Source organism: Thunnus maccoyii, chromosome 5 (assembly GCF_910596095.1).
Source record: "Thunnus maccoyii chromosome 5, fThuMac1.1, whole genome shotgun sequence".
Taxonomy (NCBI): Eukaryota; Metazoa; Chordata; class Actinopteri; order Scombriformes; family Scombridae; genus Thunnus; species Thunnus maccoyii.
Genome location: NC_056537.1, coordinates 10,206,531 through 10,223,025, shown reverse-complemented (window position 1 = coordinate 10,223,025; position 16,495 = coordinate 10,206,531). Strand labels below are relative to the sequence as shown.

At 38.5% G+C, this 16,495-nt stretch overlaps 2 protein-coding genes across 3 annotated transcripts; both read right to left on the bottom strand.

The window, feature by feature from the left end:
* Positions 1-7,738: 7,738 nt before the first annotated feature.
* Positions 7,739-10,920, bottom strand: LOC121897649 (dispanin subfamily A member 2b-like). Of its 2 annotated transcripts, XM_042412291.1 has the most exons (3): positions 10,902-10,920; positions 10,385-10,682; positions 7,739-9,295 (listed from the first exon to the last, which is right to left on the bottom strand). In XM_042412291.1, the coding sequence occupies exons 2-3, from the start codon at positions 10,598-10,600 to the stop codon at positions 9,104-9,106; spliced, it is 408 nt and encodes a 135-aa protein (XP_042268225.1). In that variant the 5' UTR covers positions 10,601-10,682; positions 10,902-10,920; the 3' UTR covers positions 7,739-9,103. The 2 variants fall into 2 exon arrangements, with proteins under 2 accessions (XP_042268225.1, XP_042268224.1); XM_042412290.1 differs by lacking the exon at positions 10,902-10,920 and having other exon boundaries at positions 10,385-10,859.
* A 2,320-nt stretch (positions 10,921-13,240) lies between these two features.
* On the bottom strand, positions 13,241-15,300 carry LOC121897146 (dispanin subfamily A member 2b-like). The gene is made up of 2 exons (XM_042411461.1): positions 14,946-15,300; positions 13,241-13,677 (listed from the first exon to the last, which is right to left on the bottom strand). Exons 1-2 carry the CDS (start codon positions 15,159-15,161, stop codon positions 13,519-13,521), a joined length of 375 nt encoding a protein of 124 aa, XP_042267395.1. The 5' UTR covers positions 15,162-15,300; the 3' UTR covers positions 13,241-13,518.
* Positions 15,301-16,495: the final 1,195 nt, after the last annotated feature.

Genomic DNA, 16,495 nt, shown 5'->3' with positions numbered 1-16,495 from the left:
AAGCTGAAGTTTTCCCTTTTACAGATTATATCAAATCTTTCACAAAGTTTTTCACAAATCTGCAGTAGATAACGATGTAAACACAGGGCCCTTGTAAATTTCAATAAATATGACTTGATAACCTCTTATGAAATTATAAGACACATAACACAGGTACACAACATAATTTGGCCGTTCTGACCAGAACAGATTTGTATCAGTAACAGTACTTTGCTTCAACCACGAACGAAACAAGCCACTGTTTATTGTGTGAGAATAAGCTATCAATTACATTTGTAGTCTTGTATATAGTGTTGGGTGTAACGCATTACAAAGTAGTTTTACAAAGTAGTTTTTACAGTAACTGTAAACATGCTACATTTGTCTGTAAAGCAGTAATGTAACGTGTCACTGTTCCTACATTTGGTAATCACATTAGAGTTACTAATCAAAAAATTCTGTCGTTACTTGCGTTACACAGGTTCTTCAATTATCTGCATTAAAAAATAATCAGAGGTGCCTTTCATGCACGCTTGCGCAACAATCGCCTGACCTCTCATGACATGACTTTGGCTTGAGTTCCAACACACGCACACACACGTGTGGGAGAAAAGACAAAAATGGCAGAGCGGTCTACAACTTTTGAGTGGTAGAGGTATGCACACTACTTCGAATTTGTTACACGAAAGGACAAGAATGTGACAGTAAAGTGCAAACTGTGCCTAGGCCAGAAACAACTATCCACTGCTGTGAACACAACATCACACAGCAGCACCTGCAAAGGCAACATGCTAACACAAAGCTAGTAGCCAAGGACTCCCAGACCCAAAGTGATGCTCAAGCTGAGTATGCTGACCCCAACCAAGCAGCCAAAGCTTGATTTTCAACAGGTAACGTTAACAAAAGCAGAGATGAATATGCTTGTAGCATCATACATAATAGAGGAAACGCTGCCTGTTTCTACAGTGGAATCTCCGTCTTTCAGAAACATACTCAGCAAAATACCAATAACAGGGAACAGACGGCCACCATCATCAGACAGGAAAACTTTTTCTTTTGTATGTCCTCCTTATTAAGATAGGGATTTGCTCTGATATGTGGGCATATGTAAGGTTTAACATTATATTGGTAACTGGCAATTACACGACAATGCATCTCAGGTGTTGTTGCGGAGTAATGCAAAAGTAATGTAATGAGTAGTGTAATTAATTACCTTTCACAGGGAGTAATAAAGTAAAGCAATGCATTACTTTTTAAAAAAGTAACGAGTAATGTGTAATACATTACATTTTTTGAGTAACGACCCCAACACTGCTCATATATGTTCATATTTATGAGTAATTTATTGTCAAATCAGTATCAACAGAAGATATTGTCTCTCTATTTGCCATTGCTTACTAATGACAGTTATGACATTTGCCCTTAGATACAACCCTAAAACTGTTTTATGAATCAATTTTATTACCAAATGAATTAAAAGAAATAAACCAACAAGACATATTAACAACATATTGAGTTGTATTGCCACATGCCGGTAAAATGTCGGCCCCTCAATAAATAGTGCTAAAAAAAATTGGCCCATTGTTGAACCTAATTACCACAATACCAGACCCCCAGTCTATGATATTGTGGTGCTAGTGTGCTGAATATCCTCTATACAAGATTGTACCATACCAGTCGCACTGCATTTAGGCAGTCAGCAGTCAGCTTTCTCTGTGAAAGCCACAACTCAGTGGAATGCCCTACCTGATGATATGAAGAACTGTGGTTCAATCAATACATTCAAGTCCAAATTAAAAAATCTACTAAAGACCAATTAGCTGACCATTGAGTCTAAACTCCATCTATGGACTTGATTTAAATTTGACAAGTTCTAATGGACATTGTGGGTGTATGTGATGTGCTGTGTGTAGTTTTGTATTTTGTATTTTGTATGGTGTGTTCTGTTTTGTTTTTAATTTTTTAATTTTTCAATTTTTTGCTTTGTACTGTTTGTTGTTGTGCTGTTGTATGTTTTTTGCTGGGGACTACAGTTGCAAACTAGCTTCAAGCTAACTCTGGTGCAGTGCATCTTCAATGTTTCAAACTGCACACTGTCCCAGTCAATAAATAATTCAATCAATCAATCACACATCTCAAACATCTTTGTGCACATGGAAGATACAACTAAAACAGGGACCCACTCATAAAAACATTGCTTAAAATAAAATTTTTATTTCATTCTGAAAGTTGGAGCTAGCAGAGATTTTTTAGATTTCTTATATGGTAATAAGGCAACAAAAAGATCTGCTGCTCCCTCATTTGTAAACCATTGTTTTGATCTGTACTAAATATAAAATATATTTGAAAAGTCTTCCATTGACAGGAAGACTACCAACATCTCTGTTACCTTGAAAATCTTTTAGCTCTCTATTATTCTGAATTTCTACATCTAAATGCAAACTGTAGATAAATATTTCTTAAGGATATTTACTGCACATTTGGAAAGTATGGTGTGGACATAGCACATTGTGATGTAAGCTTGTTATCACATATCACATGTGTAACTATAGAGAAATTATTTGTTATATTTTCTTCAGATCCTGGACTAAATTTTGAGCAGACTGGGAAGCACACATGGAATTCAAATTACTCAATTGAAGAATTACAAGCACACATAAAATTATTAAAAATGTTTGTTGCTAAGGTAAATTTACCACATCTATCACTAAGGTTGGTTTACAAAGTCTCTGCTGCAAGTCATATACTGATCTTTGCAGCAAGTGTGAATTGATCCCATCATAGTTCCCTTGGCTTGACTGATCCAGTCGACTATTTTGCTCCCCACCATCCCAACCACCCTTCACCCCATTTGGTGAAGGTCAGAGGACTTTTTTTCATATCTGACTCAAAATTACCCTCTGCTTTTTCTGTTATTGACATTGATCCAGACCATTTTGTCCACTTCACCAAGCAACTGAGTCAGTGCACTGTTCTCCTCCTCGTTCTGGGGCAAAGCTAGCTCTAAGTCTTGTTGGGAGCAGAACTCGATGGCCCGGGAGAACCGGGAACCCCCCCAAAACATAATATTTTTTATCTTGTGCACATAAGATATGGATATTGTTGGCAAAAGTGATCCATCTTGTTCACTCAAGTAATTATCTTGTGGACACGACATGCAATCTTAGATACAAAGACTCTTAAGTTGTGATGAACTAAACACAAGATAAGTTCTCCTAAGTTGTGGTAAACAAGATAATAACTTAGTTACAAAGACTCTTAAGTTGTGGTAAACAAGATAATAACTTGTCCACACAAGTTCATATCATCTCTCAGGACTTTGGTAGCTCCATACAAATAAATGACTTAAGAAATATTCTGTTTTCAACAAGCCCCAAACTGAATTTTCATTTTGGCTCTTGAACTCTATTCAGAAGTCTTTGTCAAAACACACTTAGTTTTACATGTCTCTTCTTCCTCTGACTGAATATCAGTAATTAGTAATTAGTATTTGTTTAGCTTCTCACACAGGTGTAAGAAGGTCATTTGTCCACTTAACTACAATTTTTTGTTGTTCAAGATATATTTTGTAATATTTGCAATTATTTACATGTTTCTGAATTGCCCTTTTCAAAAATAATAATGCAGTATGTACATACACAGATACATTAATATTAATGAAGCCAACTATTGCAGCATTTCACTTTCTTAGACAACAAGACGGGTTAATCATACATCAAAAGATGTCACTTCCTGTAACACTCACTTGTAGTTCTTGAATATGATACTCACCAGATCCAACTTAGAAAAGCTTTTCTTTAAGGCTTCAAGGTCCTGGTAAACAAAGTCAAGTAGATCTGGATCAAACAAATAAAATACAGTTACTGCAAATAAGTTGGACCTCACATCTGTCTCCAGATTGTTACAGGTGACAATGACAGACAGTCATTAATTTTTACTGACCATGACAGCAGATCAAAGCTAGTAAACCAGAGCACACATGGACACAATAGCAGGCAAACTTTAAAATATAATGCAAACCAATATAAAGGCCTTCAATACCCACTGCATGTATTAAGTGTTTCCACCTTTTGTTCAAGATTTATGTTGTAATTTGAGTTACTTTTCTGAAATGACTCAATGATCAACAGAAAATTCATTAACAAACATTTTATATTGATGAATTGTTTTGTCATTTTTCAAACAAAATCTTAACTGGTTAATTTCTTGACACCAGTGTCTCTGACTGATTAAAGACAAATGAATATTATACCTGCATTAAGCTGGGAGACTTGCAAGAGACAACACATATAACTGTTTTCATAGACTGTGTAGTACTCATCATGATGAGGAAACTGATCTTCATGTATAAAATTGGGGGTGTACCCCTATAAATTGCATTGTATTTGAGTATTTACAAACTATGACCTCAAAATATAACCAAGTTGAAGTAATATCTCACAGAAACAGCTTCAACAAAAATCAAACATTCAAGCCTCAGGAAGGTATTGTTGCTGAACTGAATTTGTATAAGTGTTTATCTTTTTGTGTGCCTCTTGTGTATGTGTTTACACATTATCTGACTAGACTAGTGTGTTCATGCTTCCTCAAGTTTCACACTGAAATTTGTTTAAGTTGTACTATTGCTGCATCCTGCAATTTAGTAAATGACAAATCGCAACTACTCAGCTGATGAAAGTAATTCAGTAAAACATATATACTCTTTAAAATTTAGAAAGTTATTTGACCTTGTCCACACATTACAGCAGGTCAAAGGGCACCAAAGGGTCCAGCCAATTTATCACGTCCAGGGGCTCCAGCGGGTCACATTGGTCCAGGAGGTCCTTGTTCCACAAAAGAACAGGGAAAGACTCACAATACAAAGAAACATAATGCTTTTTGTAAAAAATTGACATAATTGCATTGCTCAGATGCATAGGGGGACAAAAATTACAATATTTAGCCTGAATATGGCGCCAGAGGACAAGCCGTGGTGTACCCTAAAGTCATGAGAGTTTATCCTCTGATTAGCATGAATGTATTCAGAGATTTCAATATCAGTCTTCTGTGACAGCTGACATAGAGAGTAAAGAATAAGGAAGGTGACATGAAAGGATCTGGGGAGGTTTGAGAGAGGTTTCAGGATTGTGGCTAAAAGCAAACTCATCTTCCTGTCTGGGTACAGGAAGGGCTGCCAGATTTTAGACAATCACTGATGTCTGGACTGAATGTTGTAAGGAGCATGATCGCAGTGAAGTCAATATTACCCATTGTATTGTTTTGTTATTCAAGCAATTACCAATCACTAGAGTAGGCAAGATTTTCTGACAGAGATTAGAAAATTTTACTTAAACATTACTAGTAACCTGTTTTTCATTCTAATCAATAATGCATACCCCTGTGATCAAAACTTTCAGAAGCATAATCTCTGAGTTACGTTTTGGTGCTTTGAAATCTACAGTATTTGAAATACTGCTAAGAATTATGTTGCTATATGTACTTCCCAGCTCATTGTGATACTTCAGGAAAATCTTCATAACACTAAACCTCATACCGATAGTAACAAACATAAAGAAACTCACTGTGTGAAGCACAGTGCAGGATGTTGAGACTGATACTGAGAATATGATTAGAAGTTATGTGTGACAAATTCAGTCCAGGTGAACAACGGATGTTGTGGTTTATGTTGATGATATAATTTGGTATATGACAGAAAATAGAGGAAAAGTTAGCATACATAGTCTACAAACCACTGACATGACCACTTTAAAATCAAACATAGGTATGAATGGAAAGACATATAGTCTATGAAGATACTACGGCTATTGTGCATATTTTTCAATTTCACAAAAGAGCTGGTGTTTGGAGATGTGATGTCAGTTTCTGTGGTTCCAGTGGTTTTGTGTACTGATTCTAGAAAAGAGGAATACCAGTTTTTGAACATATTTTTGGAAATGGCATGTAAGATTGTAGGCGTTTCACATGGTAGTGGTTGACATACATGAATACAATTTGTTTCGTTTATTTTTCATTTTTCAACAAGCACACATATCGTTGCATTGCCATTTGTGATTTAAGTCGTTTATATATTTTTATATAAACGATTTTTCATACTTTAGAGAAAATGTTTAAATTCATATTCTTGATTCAGACCTCTAGGCGTCTCAAGGGTGAAAATATAAAAACTCTCCTTTTGGAGGGTATTCACATCACTCCTGTTCTCAGAAATCTAACGTGCTTGATGCCAGTGTAGCTGAGAGAGGCTACTGGGTGATTTGCCTCACTGAAATGCATTGTCATCGGGTTATGCTGGTCCTGGGTTCGAATACAGTTCATGTGTTTTGCTGCCCTGACTTTTAGAGCTCTTTGTGTTTTACCTACAGTACATATGCTAAACCACATGGGGATTTGATCAAATAAATTACATTTCTTGTGGAACAAGATATATTGCTTCTTATTTTCATTATTTTCCCTCTTATCGAAAGTGGGTATACTGTATGTGGCACACTTATATGTAAAATTGCACTGGGTGCATGAGCCACACTGATAATTCTCTGGTAGAGAATCAAGGGAGGTTAGGGGGGCGTTTGTATTCTACTCTGGGTGGATCTTTAAATTAATTTTTAAGAAGTGGATCTGAGCTCAAAATGTACCAGTGTTTTCAAATTATTTTTTCAAAACCATTACCATTACTGCTATGTCACAAAACAGCTTATCGCATGCTGTAACATCTGCTGTTGCACTGACTTTGTGACTGATTACCACACCCCTCCCAGAGACAGAAGGGGGGGAGAGTTCTGTCCTACATTGACAATTGGCTGATTCTCACCCCATGACTTCATAAATGCTAAGACTGCACTTTTCTGGTAATTAAATGTACATGTCTGGGCTCACTGCCATCACACTGAAAGTGCATCTCCAGCCAAGCCAATGAATTTCGTCTTGTTCTCCACCTGGATTCATGCATTAGTAATGCATGTGTATCAGATGAATGTAAAGCAGCTTTTGTGCCTGCTACAGCGAGTGGAGACAGCCAGTAGTGTCATGGTGGAAATGGTTATTCCTCTGATCGGACTGATGTCCAGCGCTTAGCTGGTGGTGACCCTAGGGCAGCTGCACATTGGGCCTCTAAGCGTTGGCTGTATGCACCTGGAACTGCACCTGAATGACAACAGATGATGCAACAAACCCCTTTTTGGCCCACAGATACACAGCCTCAACTTCTGAATGCAGAACTTCTGCAACTTTTTAATGTTGCAGTAAATTGCCAATTACTAGAGTAGGCAAGACACAGTGATTAGAAAAACATCACTTAAATATTACTGGTAACCTGAAACATAATCAGATTTTGGTCTTTTGAAATATATAAATTTGAAATATAGTTAATAATTTTCTTATTTTCACCTCAGCTCTGGTTGAGGGACTGGACTAATTCAGGACAACTTGGACTCAGAGGACCTGATCCCCGTTAGACCTCTCTCCCGATAGAAAGCTGCCCCTCAGACCCGATTGAACAGACCCCTCCTGTAGGGGTGGGGGCTACAGGTGGGAAAATAAAAAACTAACTAAATACATAAAATTCTGCCCTGACCCAACTGTCCTGACCTGACCCACCCCAGATCCACACCTCTTTGTCTTTGGAGCCCAACCAGAGATGCCCTCCGTGCTGCATTCTAGCTATGTTATTTTTTTTATCTTGTGGTGGAGAATTATTGAACTTTAGGAAAACAAAAATCATTCAGAGGCGAAGTTGTCAGAAAAATATAAGGTCTTTATTGAACTGACAAAATGCAAAACCCTGAGTTATTCTGCACAGAGCAACTGACATTGTCAGGCAATACAGTCTGATTTATATTTTTAGAATGATATGATACGAACACATCTCTCATTGGTCTTTTCTTATTTATCCCTGTAACTCCCCTAAAATATCACTGGTTATAATATTAAAGAGTAGCTCACGGGTTTATTTAGTTTGTCTGTTTATGCTTGGCATACTATTGATTTTTTTTTTTGATTTGCACCCTGCCCCTCACCAACTCCACTTCTGTGTCATGTCAGATAAACAGTTGCAACAACAAGAGAGGCTATATGGGCTTCAAAATAAATGTATAGAGCAATCAAATAAAGAACATATATCTAGGGCATTAAGAATACATGTGTATATATGCACTTAAAGAATATATGTATGCTTAGAGAGTATGTATGTATTACATCATAAATCTTCGACACATAATCAAAAACAACTGCATTATACTATGAATTTTCCACAAAAATCTCTTTCTTCCTTTGGTTAATACTGTCTCCCCCTTATGCTCTCTCCCCCTACAATATCTTTCAAACAGAAAACACACACACACACCTACCGAAACACATGCGTACAACAATAAGAAAATCTAAGCCAAACCTCATGCCTTTTTTTTTCTTTTTGTTTGTTTGTTTGTTTGCTTTTTCGTCTAGTTCTCCCTCTTGTCTTCTGCTATGTCATATGTTTGGGGTTTTTTTGTTTGTTTTTTGTTTGTTTGTTTTATGTTGGTCACTTGTCCTCTGCACTATAAACAAAACAAAAACTGTTTCCCCCCCTCTGGCATTGATTTATTATGTTTAGTTAATGTGTGTGTTATTTATAAAGGAGTTTCTGCAGCCAACCGCTGTCAGGATGTGAATACCGGACACACAACCCCAACTGACGGAAAGTAACTTACCCACTCACTCACAAATGTGCTGTGTTTTTTCCTCTGTGGTTTTTGGAGGAAACTGAATGGTTATCTTTCACCATGAGTTACAGTTTGAGGGTGTAAGCATGAAAAAACACATTTGTGCAACCACAACCGGTTTTTAAAGCCTCAAAATCTCACAAGAACAATTTAAAGAAACAGGACGCTTTTATTGACAAATTAAACTGTTAAAAATAAACTCTTTTGACTTACTCTCTTAGTAAGAATTCAGTTACAAAGTCTGGCAGAAATGTCAAACCTGACTTCAGATACATGGATGAGTTCCATTCAAGATTTCTGCAACACCAATAAAGATTTGTATCTTTCTTGCTTGAGGATGCAAGTAAAAAGGTATAAAAGTTTACAAATTGTGGCATGCATGTAAAGTAGAAAAAAATATCACTATGCCACAGCAGCAGGCAACTCTAACACTATTTGAAATTTGGCTTGAAGTTGTAGTGGTATCTGTAGTAGTTAATCTCATTTACAATCCAGGCGAAAAGTATAATGACAGTAAAGATTGTGATGGAAACCAGCACAGTGGACACGATGTTGAGGCAGCGGGCAGTGGAGCCGTAGTGTCGGGCACCCTCCAGGTCTCCAGCCACCTTCCGGTCTCTAGCCTGGAAGGACCAAAGCGGATTTTAAAAGCAGTTTCCTTGTTTCGTTCAACCTTGAGGAACTGAAACTTTTATGGTTAAACTCCATGGGCTTCATGCATGAATGTTTTCTTATTTTTCTCTTAAGCTATATTTGTTCTGGCACAAAGCAATAAGACAGCTGGGATTCAACAAACTCTCTTAACTACCTGAACTTGTCTTAAATTGGTCATTTCAGCCTGTTGACTGCCACCTGTTCATGAGGAGGTGTGTTCCTGAGATGTGATCATTAGCATAATCCACACCCCTAAAACTGCCATATTAGGCTCCATGTTCTGTTCTGTTTGTGGGTGAGTTTCATTCACAAAAAAGTTCTCAAAGAGTAAAAACACCACTCAAATTCAAGTCCTGCCTTCAGAAATTATAAAAAACATTTAGGAGTGACAGTAGGAGACCCAAAACAATTAGAAAATATGAATCCAGCTGATGTGTCATCAGAACAGCTCTGCGCTGTGACAGAAATAAAGAGGGAATGATTTGATGTGAAGTTGGATGTTAAAAAAAACATCTTTCTAAAACAAAGTGCTCCGTGATGGGAAGCGGTCATGTGACAGTCACAGATATATTAGAGGAGGATATTATAGTCTACAGGTGATGTTGCACTGTCAGCTGCAACACAAGATGATGCTGGACAGAGACCTGCAGAGGGACATAGAGGCAGCAATCAGAGCAACTACTGAAATGTAGAAGCTGCTGCATCAAAATTTGGCCATAAAATTAATAAAATCTGCCATGATAATGAAAATGTGGTTAACAGAATGTAGATTTTGCATGACATTCCTTTCAATTGTGTATGTATTATAATTGTAAGTCAAACAAGTGTTTCTCCCCAGTGAAGAAAGACAGAGATGATCTGTTCATGTAGTATCATAAATTTCATTCGTACCTTACGAGAAGTATACGAGAAAATCGATAAATGCCACAAAGATATAAGCAGAATATTAAAAATCTTATTTGATATTACTTCAAGTCTTTTTTTCCTGTTTAAATAGGCAAAAAACACAGTTTGGAATACAAATGATCACAAGTCAGAACAGTTGCACATCAGCTCACCTTGATAGAGTAGATGAGCGCTGCCAGTCCAAGACAGAGAGGATTTAAGTAGACAAAGCAGCAGAGGGACCAGACGATGTGGTCCTGGGGGGGATCAGTGGTGATGTTCACAGTGGTGTACTGAACCATCGTAGGTGCACTGGGCTGTCCAGAGAATCCATCATACCGCCCCCCCTGCAGTGGAACAGCCTCACCCGGGTAACCTTCAGGATTCATCGTTGCCAGCTCAAATGTAGCTTAGAGTGGAGGCTGCAGGAAGGCGTGCAGTAACTTAAATGCCACTGCAAGTGTCTGTTTCCTTTTGACGGTTTTGCCAAAGCGAATGAGACAAAAACACACTTGTAACACACTGCTTCCTTCGCAGCAGTCACAGGATGTCTTAAAGGAGTGGTTCACAATTTATAAAGTCTATCTTAAAACAATAGTCAGGTCCAAATGAACATTGAAATCGTTTTTTCTTGCTGTAATCATTCCTCCTGTTCATACGGACCAGAAGATCCCTTCATAATGCACTTACAATGAAAGTGATGTGGGACAAAATCCACAAGCCTCCTTCTGTGCAAAAATGTATTTAAAAGTTTATCTGAAGATAGTGTGAAGCTTCAGCCATCCAAAATAGTCAAATCAAGTAGATATCTTTCAACTTTACAGTCTTTTTCATGCCAATGTCTCTTTGTGTTACTATACTTCCACCACAGCTCAACAGGGAAACACTGTCCGAGGAAATACGAAGAGGGAATTTGATGCTAAAAAGACTATAAATGTGGCAGATATCCACTTGATATGACTAACTCAGACTGCTGAAGCCTCATATAAGTGTTGGGCCTCAAACCATGAGGTCACACAAAGAAGGCCTACATGTAACCTGTGAGGCCTGACCACGAGGTGCTTTATTCCTTTGTTTTCCCCGAGATAAAGGAATAGCGCCAAAAATGCTGCTTAGACAATGGGAGTCCATTGCAAACTCCATTTCCAAGGATGCTTTGCGATTTTCACACCTCAGCAGGGAGCAGTCAACATACAGTCTCATTGGCGGAGACGTTCCTGCACAGCGGAGCGTCCTGATGATGATGGCATCACCGCCCCTTTAAAAACTGAACGTGCCCTGAAGCACACACCTTTCCCATGTCACTGAGCTAGGGGTAACTCCTGTTCCTCTTGGAGTCAGCTGACTAAAGGGGGTACCCCACGCACATGTTTTCCCCTCATCGAAGACTCCCCTCGCCGGACGAGACGAGACTTCGCTTGTGTTCAGCCGAACACATTCCCGGATCCGAGAGAGACCGCTGCTGCAACCAGCGTCCTCAATTTCCTCGAGACGGAAGAAACGCTTCTTCACCGAGTCGACTCTGCTGTTCTCTCCGCCACGCTGCCGAGAGCCAGCTGCCGTGCTCTTCGCCGACCGTGCGAGAACGGCCACCGTCTGCATCCGAGCCCAGGACAAAGCCGGACATAATGACGGATTACACACACACACCCTGCTCGCTTTCTGAAGCGACCCAAGTAAGAGGCATAAGTCTGGGCAGAGGCAGTGTTAATTGTGTGTTCTTATCAGCATCAGTTGCTGTTGTTTAGCATTTAGCTCTTAGCTTTGCTATTGTTTTGTTGTGCTGTTGACGGACCGCCGCGTCCATTTTTCTCTGTTACTCTTAGGAGTATTTTAAGTTTGCTGCCTGTTTAGTTGTGTTCACCACACTAGACTGTTTTGTGTTTGCGCCGCCTTGCTTCTGTCTAACCAAGACACCGCCACATTTCTGCCATCCGGTTCTCGTGCGTCGTGACTTCCTCCCATAGTCACGTCCGCGTCGCAGACCGACGACGTCATCACGTCAGGCCCCGTTGCCACCTTGTCACACACACGTGCACGCATTCCCCTGCATGTGTCCAACCCTGTACATAGCTTTGTGTTTTGTTTGGTAGAATTAGATTTTAGAATAGTTGTTTATTGACTGAAGCATTTGTTAACTTTGTTAATTTTGCTAAGTTTAATAAACACTGCTATATCTTTAAAGAGAAGTTCTTCCGTCGTTATTGTGTGTAATATTGTGAAGAGTGGCTGATTGAAGGAGTCAGAGCTCGAATTCACCCTTCTTTGTTCATCCTTGAATGTTGATATCTCTCAGGGGATCTTTTAATAGCCAGTATGAACAGGAGGAATGATTACAGCGAGGAAAACCTCTTTCAGTGTTCATCTGGGCACCTGACTGTTGTTTTAAGACAGACCTGAAAAATTGTGAACTTATCCTTTTAATGTGAAGTCCTGAGGAGTTTGCGGTTTTAACTGAGAATTAGAGTACATTCTTTCAACTGAACTGGACATTAAATTGTCCTTGAAGCCTTCAACTGTCACATTTCTAAAAGTACACCTCTAAAAATAAATAAAAGAACAGCCAGATGGGAGGCCACTTCTCACTTTTTTTTAGAGTTGATAATGTGGAGCATGAAAGTTTGGATCAAAGAGCCTAAAACACAGGTATAAACTAAACCAGATGCTGTTAGTGATAACTGTCCGTGTACTGGAAAGTTACAGGAGGGCAGGTCCAACAGGCTACAGGCCAGTGGTCTACAAAACAGAGATGTTAGACGGCTGTAAGGGACATGACATGTTTCAACACAGTACAAGTGTAACTCTATAGTACCAGGAAATAATGCCAGTATCTATACAACCAATCTTTTTACCCTCAAAATTTCACAACAACCAACCAACACAGTACAAGTGTAACTAGGAAAAAATGCAAGTGTCGAAAACAACCACAATCTTTTCACTCTCAAAATTTCACAACCACATTTCTAAGAATAATGAAGCAGACAAAATTCCATTTATTGAAAAATGAAACTGTTGCTGAGATGCAGACCTCCCTGACAGGAAATCTGACTTTAATAACAAAGTCTTGCATTCAAACTTGACTACAGACTGCTGTTAAGGAAATGTGGAGTTACATTTAGGACTTTTTAACACCAATGAAAGTTAAGTGTCTGTTTTGCTCAAGGGTATAAGTAAAAGGGCATAAAAAGTTACAAATTGTGCCATGCACGTTAAGCAGAGAACCACAAGTATCACCAAGCCACAGCAGCAGGCAACTCTAACACTATTTGAAATGATGCCATTTTTTTTAATGTCCGTAATAGTTGCCTCAGTATCTATTTGATTCTCCAGACATTCTGAAAATTGCAATAATGAAAAGAACAATCATGATGGCAGTCAGGACGGAGGACGCGATGTTGAGGTGGCGGGCAGCGGAGCCGTATTGTCTGGCACCCTCCAGGTCTCCAACCAACTTTCGGTCTCTGGCCTGTAAAAGCAAAAGCACATCTCATATTTTTCAACAAAAACTTGATGACATTCTTGTTTGCTCTATTTCCATGCAGCAAATTCAGTTGCTTTCTTCCTTTTCTATCCATATTTCCATTCTCACATGTAGTTTTGTTTGCATAGTCATTCCACCTCTGACTCTTTGTCTTCAAGAATGTCAAGCAAAACTTATGACAGATTTAAATTATGTTTTCTTCGAACTTCTATCTCATTTGACTATGTATATATATATTGTTTTTATATGTCTTTTGTATCTTATTGTGTCATTAATTTGTACATTTGTAAGCATATCTTTAAGATATTGATTGCTTGATGAAAACATTTTCCATCCACTGCACAATAAAAAGAATGATTTTTAACCCATTGTCCAAATTGCAACTCTGTTTCCTAATCCAAAGAAAGATGGTAGCTGGTGGCTCCCTGGATAGGAAACAGAGTCACACCTTGTAAAACAGGTTAAAAATCTTTTTTATTGTGTAGTGATAATTTAATTCTCTATGGTCCCTTTTCATTTTAAGGTAAAAGGTAGCAGTGCTCACAGCTCCAAGTCTTGAACAGAGTATCAGGTGCACAATTGTGGCAAGGATGAAACAAACAAATCACCGGAACTCACAGATCTTTCTTATTATTATTTGTTGTGGGCAGAAATGGATGCATTTCAGCCAGAAGCCATCATCGGCATAAACGTGCTATTTCTGTCCACAATAAATAATAATAAGATAAATCCATGAGCGCCAGTGTTTTGTTTGTTTCACCCTTTTAATTTTAATTCTGAGTTAAATTATCCTTCATTCTGCCTCATCATTTAGTGGGAAAAATTGCTCATTATTGTAAACATTACAAGATTTTGATAATAGCTAGGCAACAGGAACATTACTGGAAAATTAAACTATTAATGTACTCCCCAACACTGTGCACACAGCCTACAGTTTACATGGATAGATTCAGAATATCTGACGTGTGTTGTGCATCTGAATATTAACTGTATATTGAAACACATGTCCTGCGTTATTGTGTCTTTAAGATCCTGTAGTGGAAAAAGCCTAAGAGTGCAGTTTAAGTGATGTAGATCAGAAAGGTCAGCTGATCAGATTGTTAGATATTAAAGAAGCATAAAAAACCCTGTGACTGTTAGATATTACATGTACAGTACATATATAGACATTAATAAAACTAAAAAATAACAGAAGATTGGTACACAAAGAATGTAATTCATAAGCAAGTCAGAACAGTCGCACGTCAGCTCACCTTGATAGATCGGATGAGTGCTGCCAGTCCAAGGCAGAAAGGGTTTGAGTAGACAAAGCAGCAGAGGGACCAGATGATGTAGTCCGGGGGGGGCTCAGCGGCGATGTTCACAGTGGTGTACTGAACCATCGTAGGTGCACTGGGCTGTCCAGGGAGCCCATCATGCCTCCCCCCCTGCAGGGGAACGACTTCAGCCGGGTAACCTGAAGGATTCATCGCTGTCAGCTCAACTGTAGTTTGAGGTGGAGGAAGGTGTGCAAGAACTAATTATTACAGTGTAATTTGTGTTGGCTTTTGAGGTCAGCAGATTTGCTTTTTGTTTTTTTCGCACCAAGAGCCAATGAGTGAAAAGCAAGCTAACCACACTGTGTGATAGGTGTTGCAACATTCAGTACATGACCTTTAACCTGCCTTAATTGTACTTTGTACATTTAGCATTGTGAGCATCACCATTTCTGTACTGCTGAACATAAGTACCACCTGACAGACCAGCTAGTATGACGGTACACTCTTACTCTTCTTGAGATGTAGAATTGGATATATCTGGATCAAAGAACCCAATACACAGATAAGCTGAAATCAGTAGTTTAGAAGCTGTTAGCAATAAGTGTGCTAGAAAATTACTAGAGTGAAGATTCAAAAGTCTTCAGGCCAGCAGACACCCGCTGGCTTACAAAACAGAAGCTAACAAAACATCAAGCACTGAACAGATAAAGTTCTGTAGCCTTAGCAGGAAGCCTTCTCATGTCAGGTGTCACCTGTTGTGCGGACATTTGATCAAACTGCACATTTTCACTTAAGTCAGCTCAATAACATTTCAATTTCACATCACATACCATCTTAATATCCATGAAGATACAAACCTGCTTTAAAAAGACAGTTGGAGCAGAAGAAATGGAGACAAATGAAAGACACTGATAGGCTTTAATTACAAATTATTGATGCAGGCACTAAATACACATCTCATCTGAAAGAAGTTCACAACTTGACTATTAATAAAAACATCAGTTACATTCAGATTTACAAATACACATCAATAGCAGGTTATATAACTAATTCATATGGACTGTTATACATTTGATTTTAGATTGTTTGCATCCTGTTGGAAGTCTTTGTAATCTCTTTCCAGGAAAGTGACCTACAAGATATCTTTAAATGTGAACTTAGTCTGAAAGAATCAGGCTCCGCCTCAAATGTTGTCAGATTTTGTAATGTGCCATTTAAACCTGACAAAAGCAGAAAAGCAGGACTTTCTGAGCTGTTTTCCATTTTAAAATTCTATACATTTTCTTAGACACTGCAGAATTGATACTAATTTAAATCTTAAGGTACTAGGTCACTAATGGCAGTCTCTTTCTACACATGAATAAGAGGTGAAAACTTCAAAAATTGTGAAGTGATAGACTACACTTGACCACAATGGAAAATGAAGTGCCAACTGCAGCAGAAAGCTCTAACCACTTCTGCAAAAACCACAGGTGTTTCTGTGTGTTGGTGATGGTTGGGGTGGGTGAGGGACGCATAGAAGAAAGTAGGCTACATCTAAATGT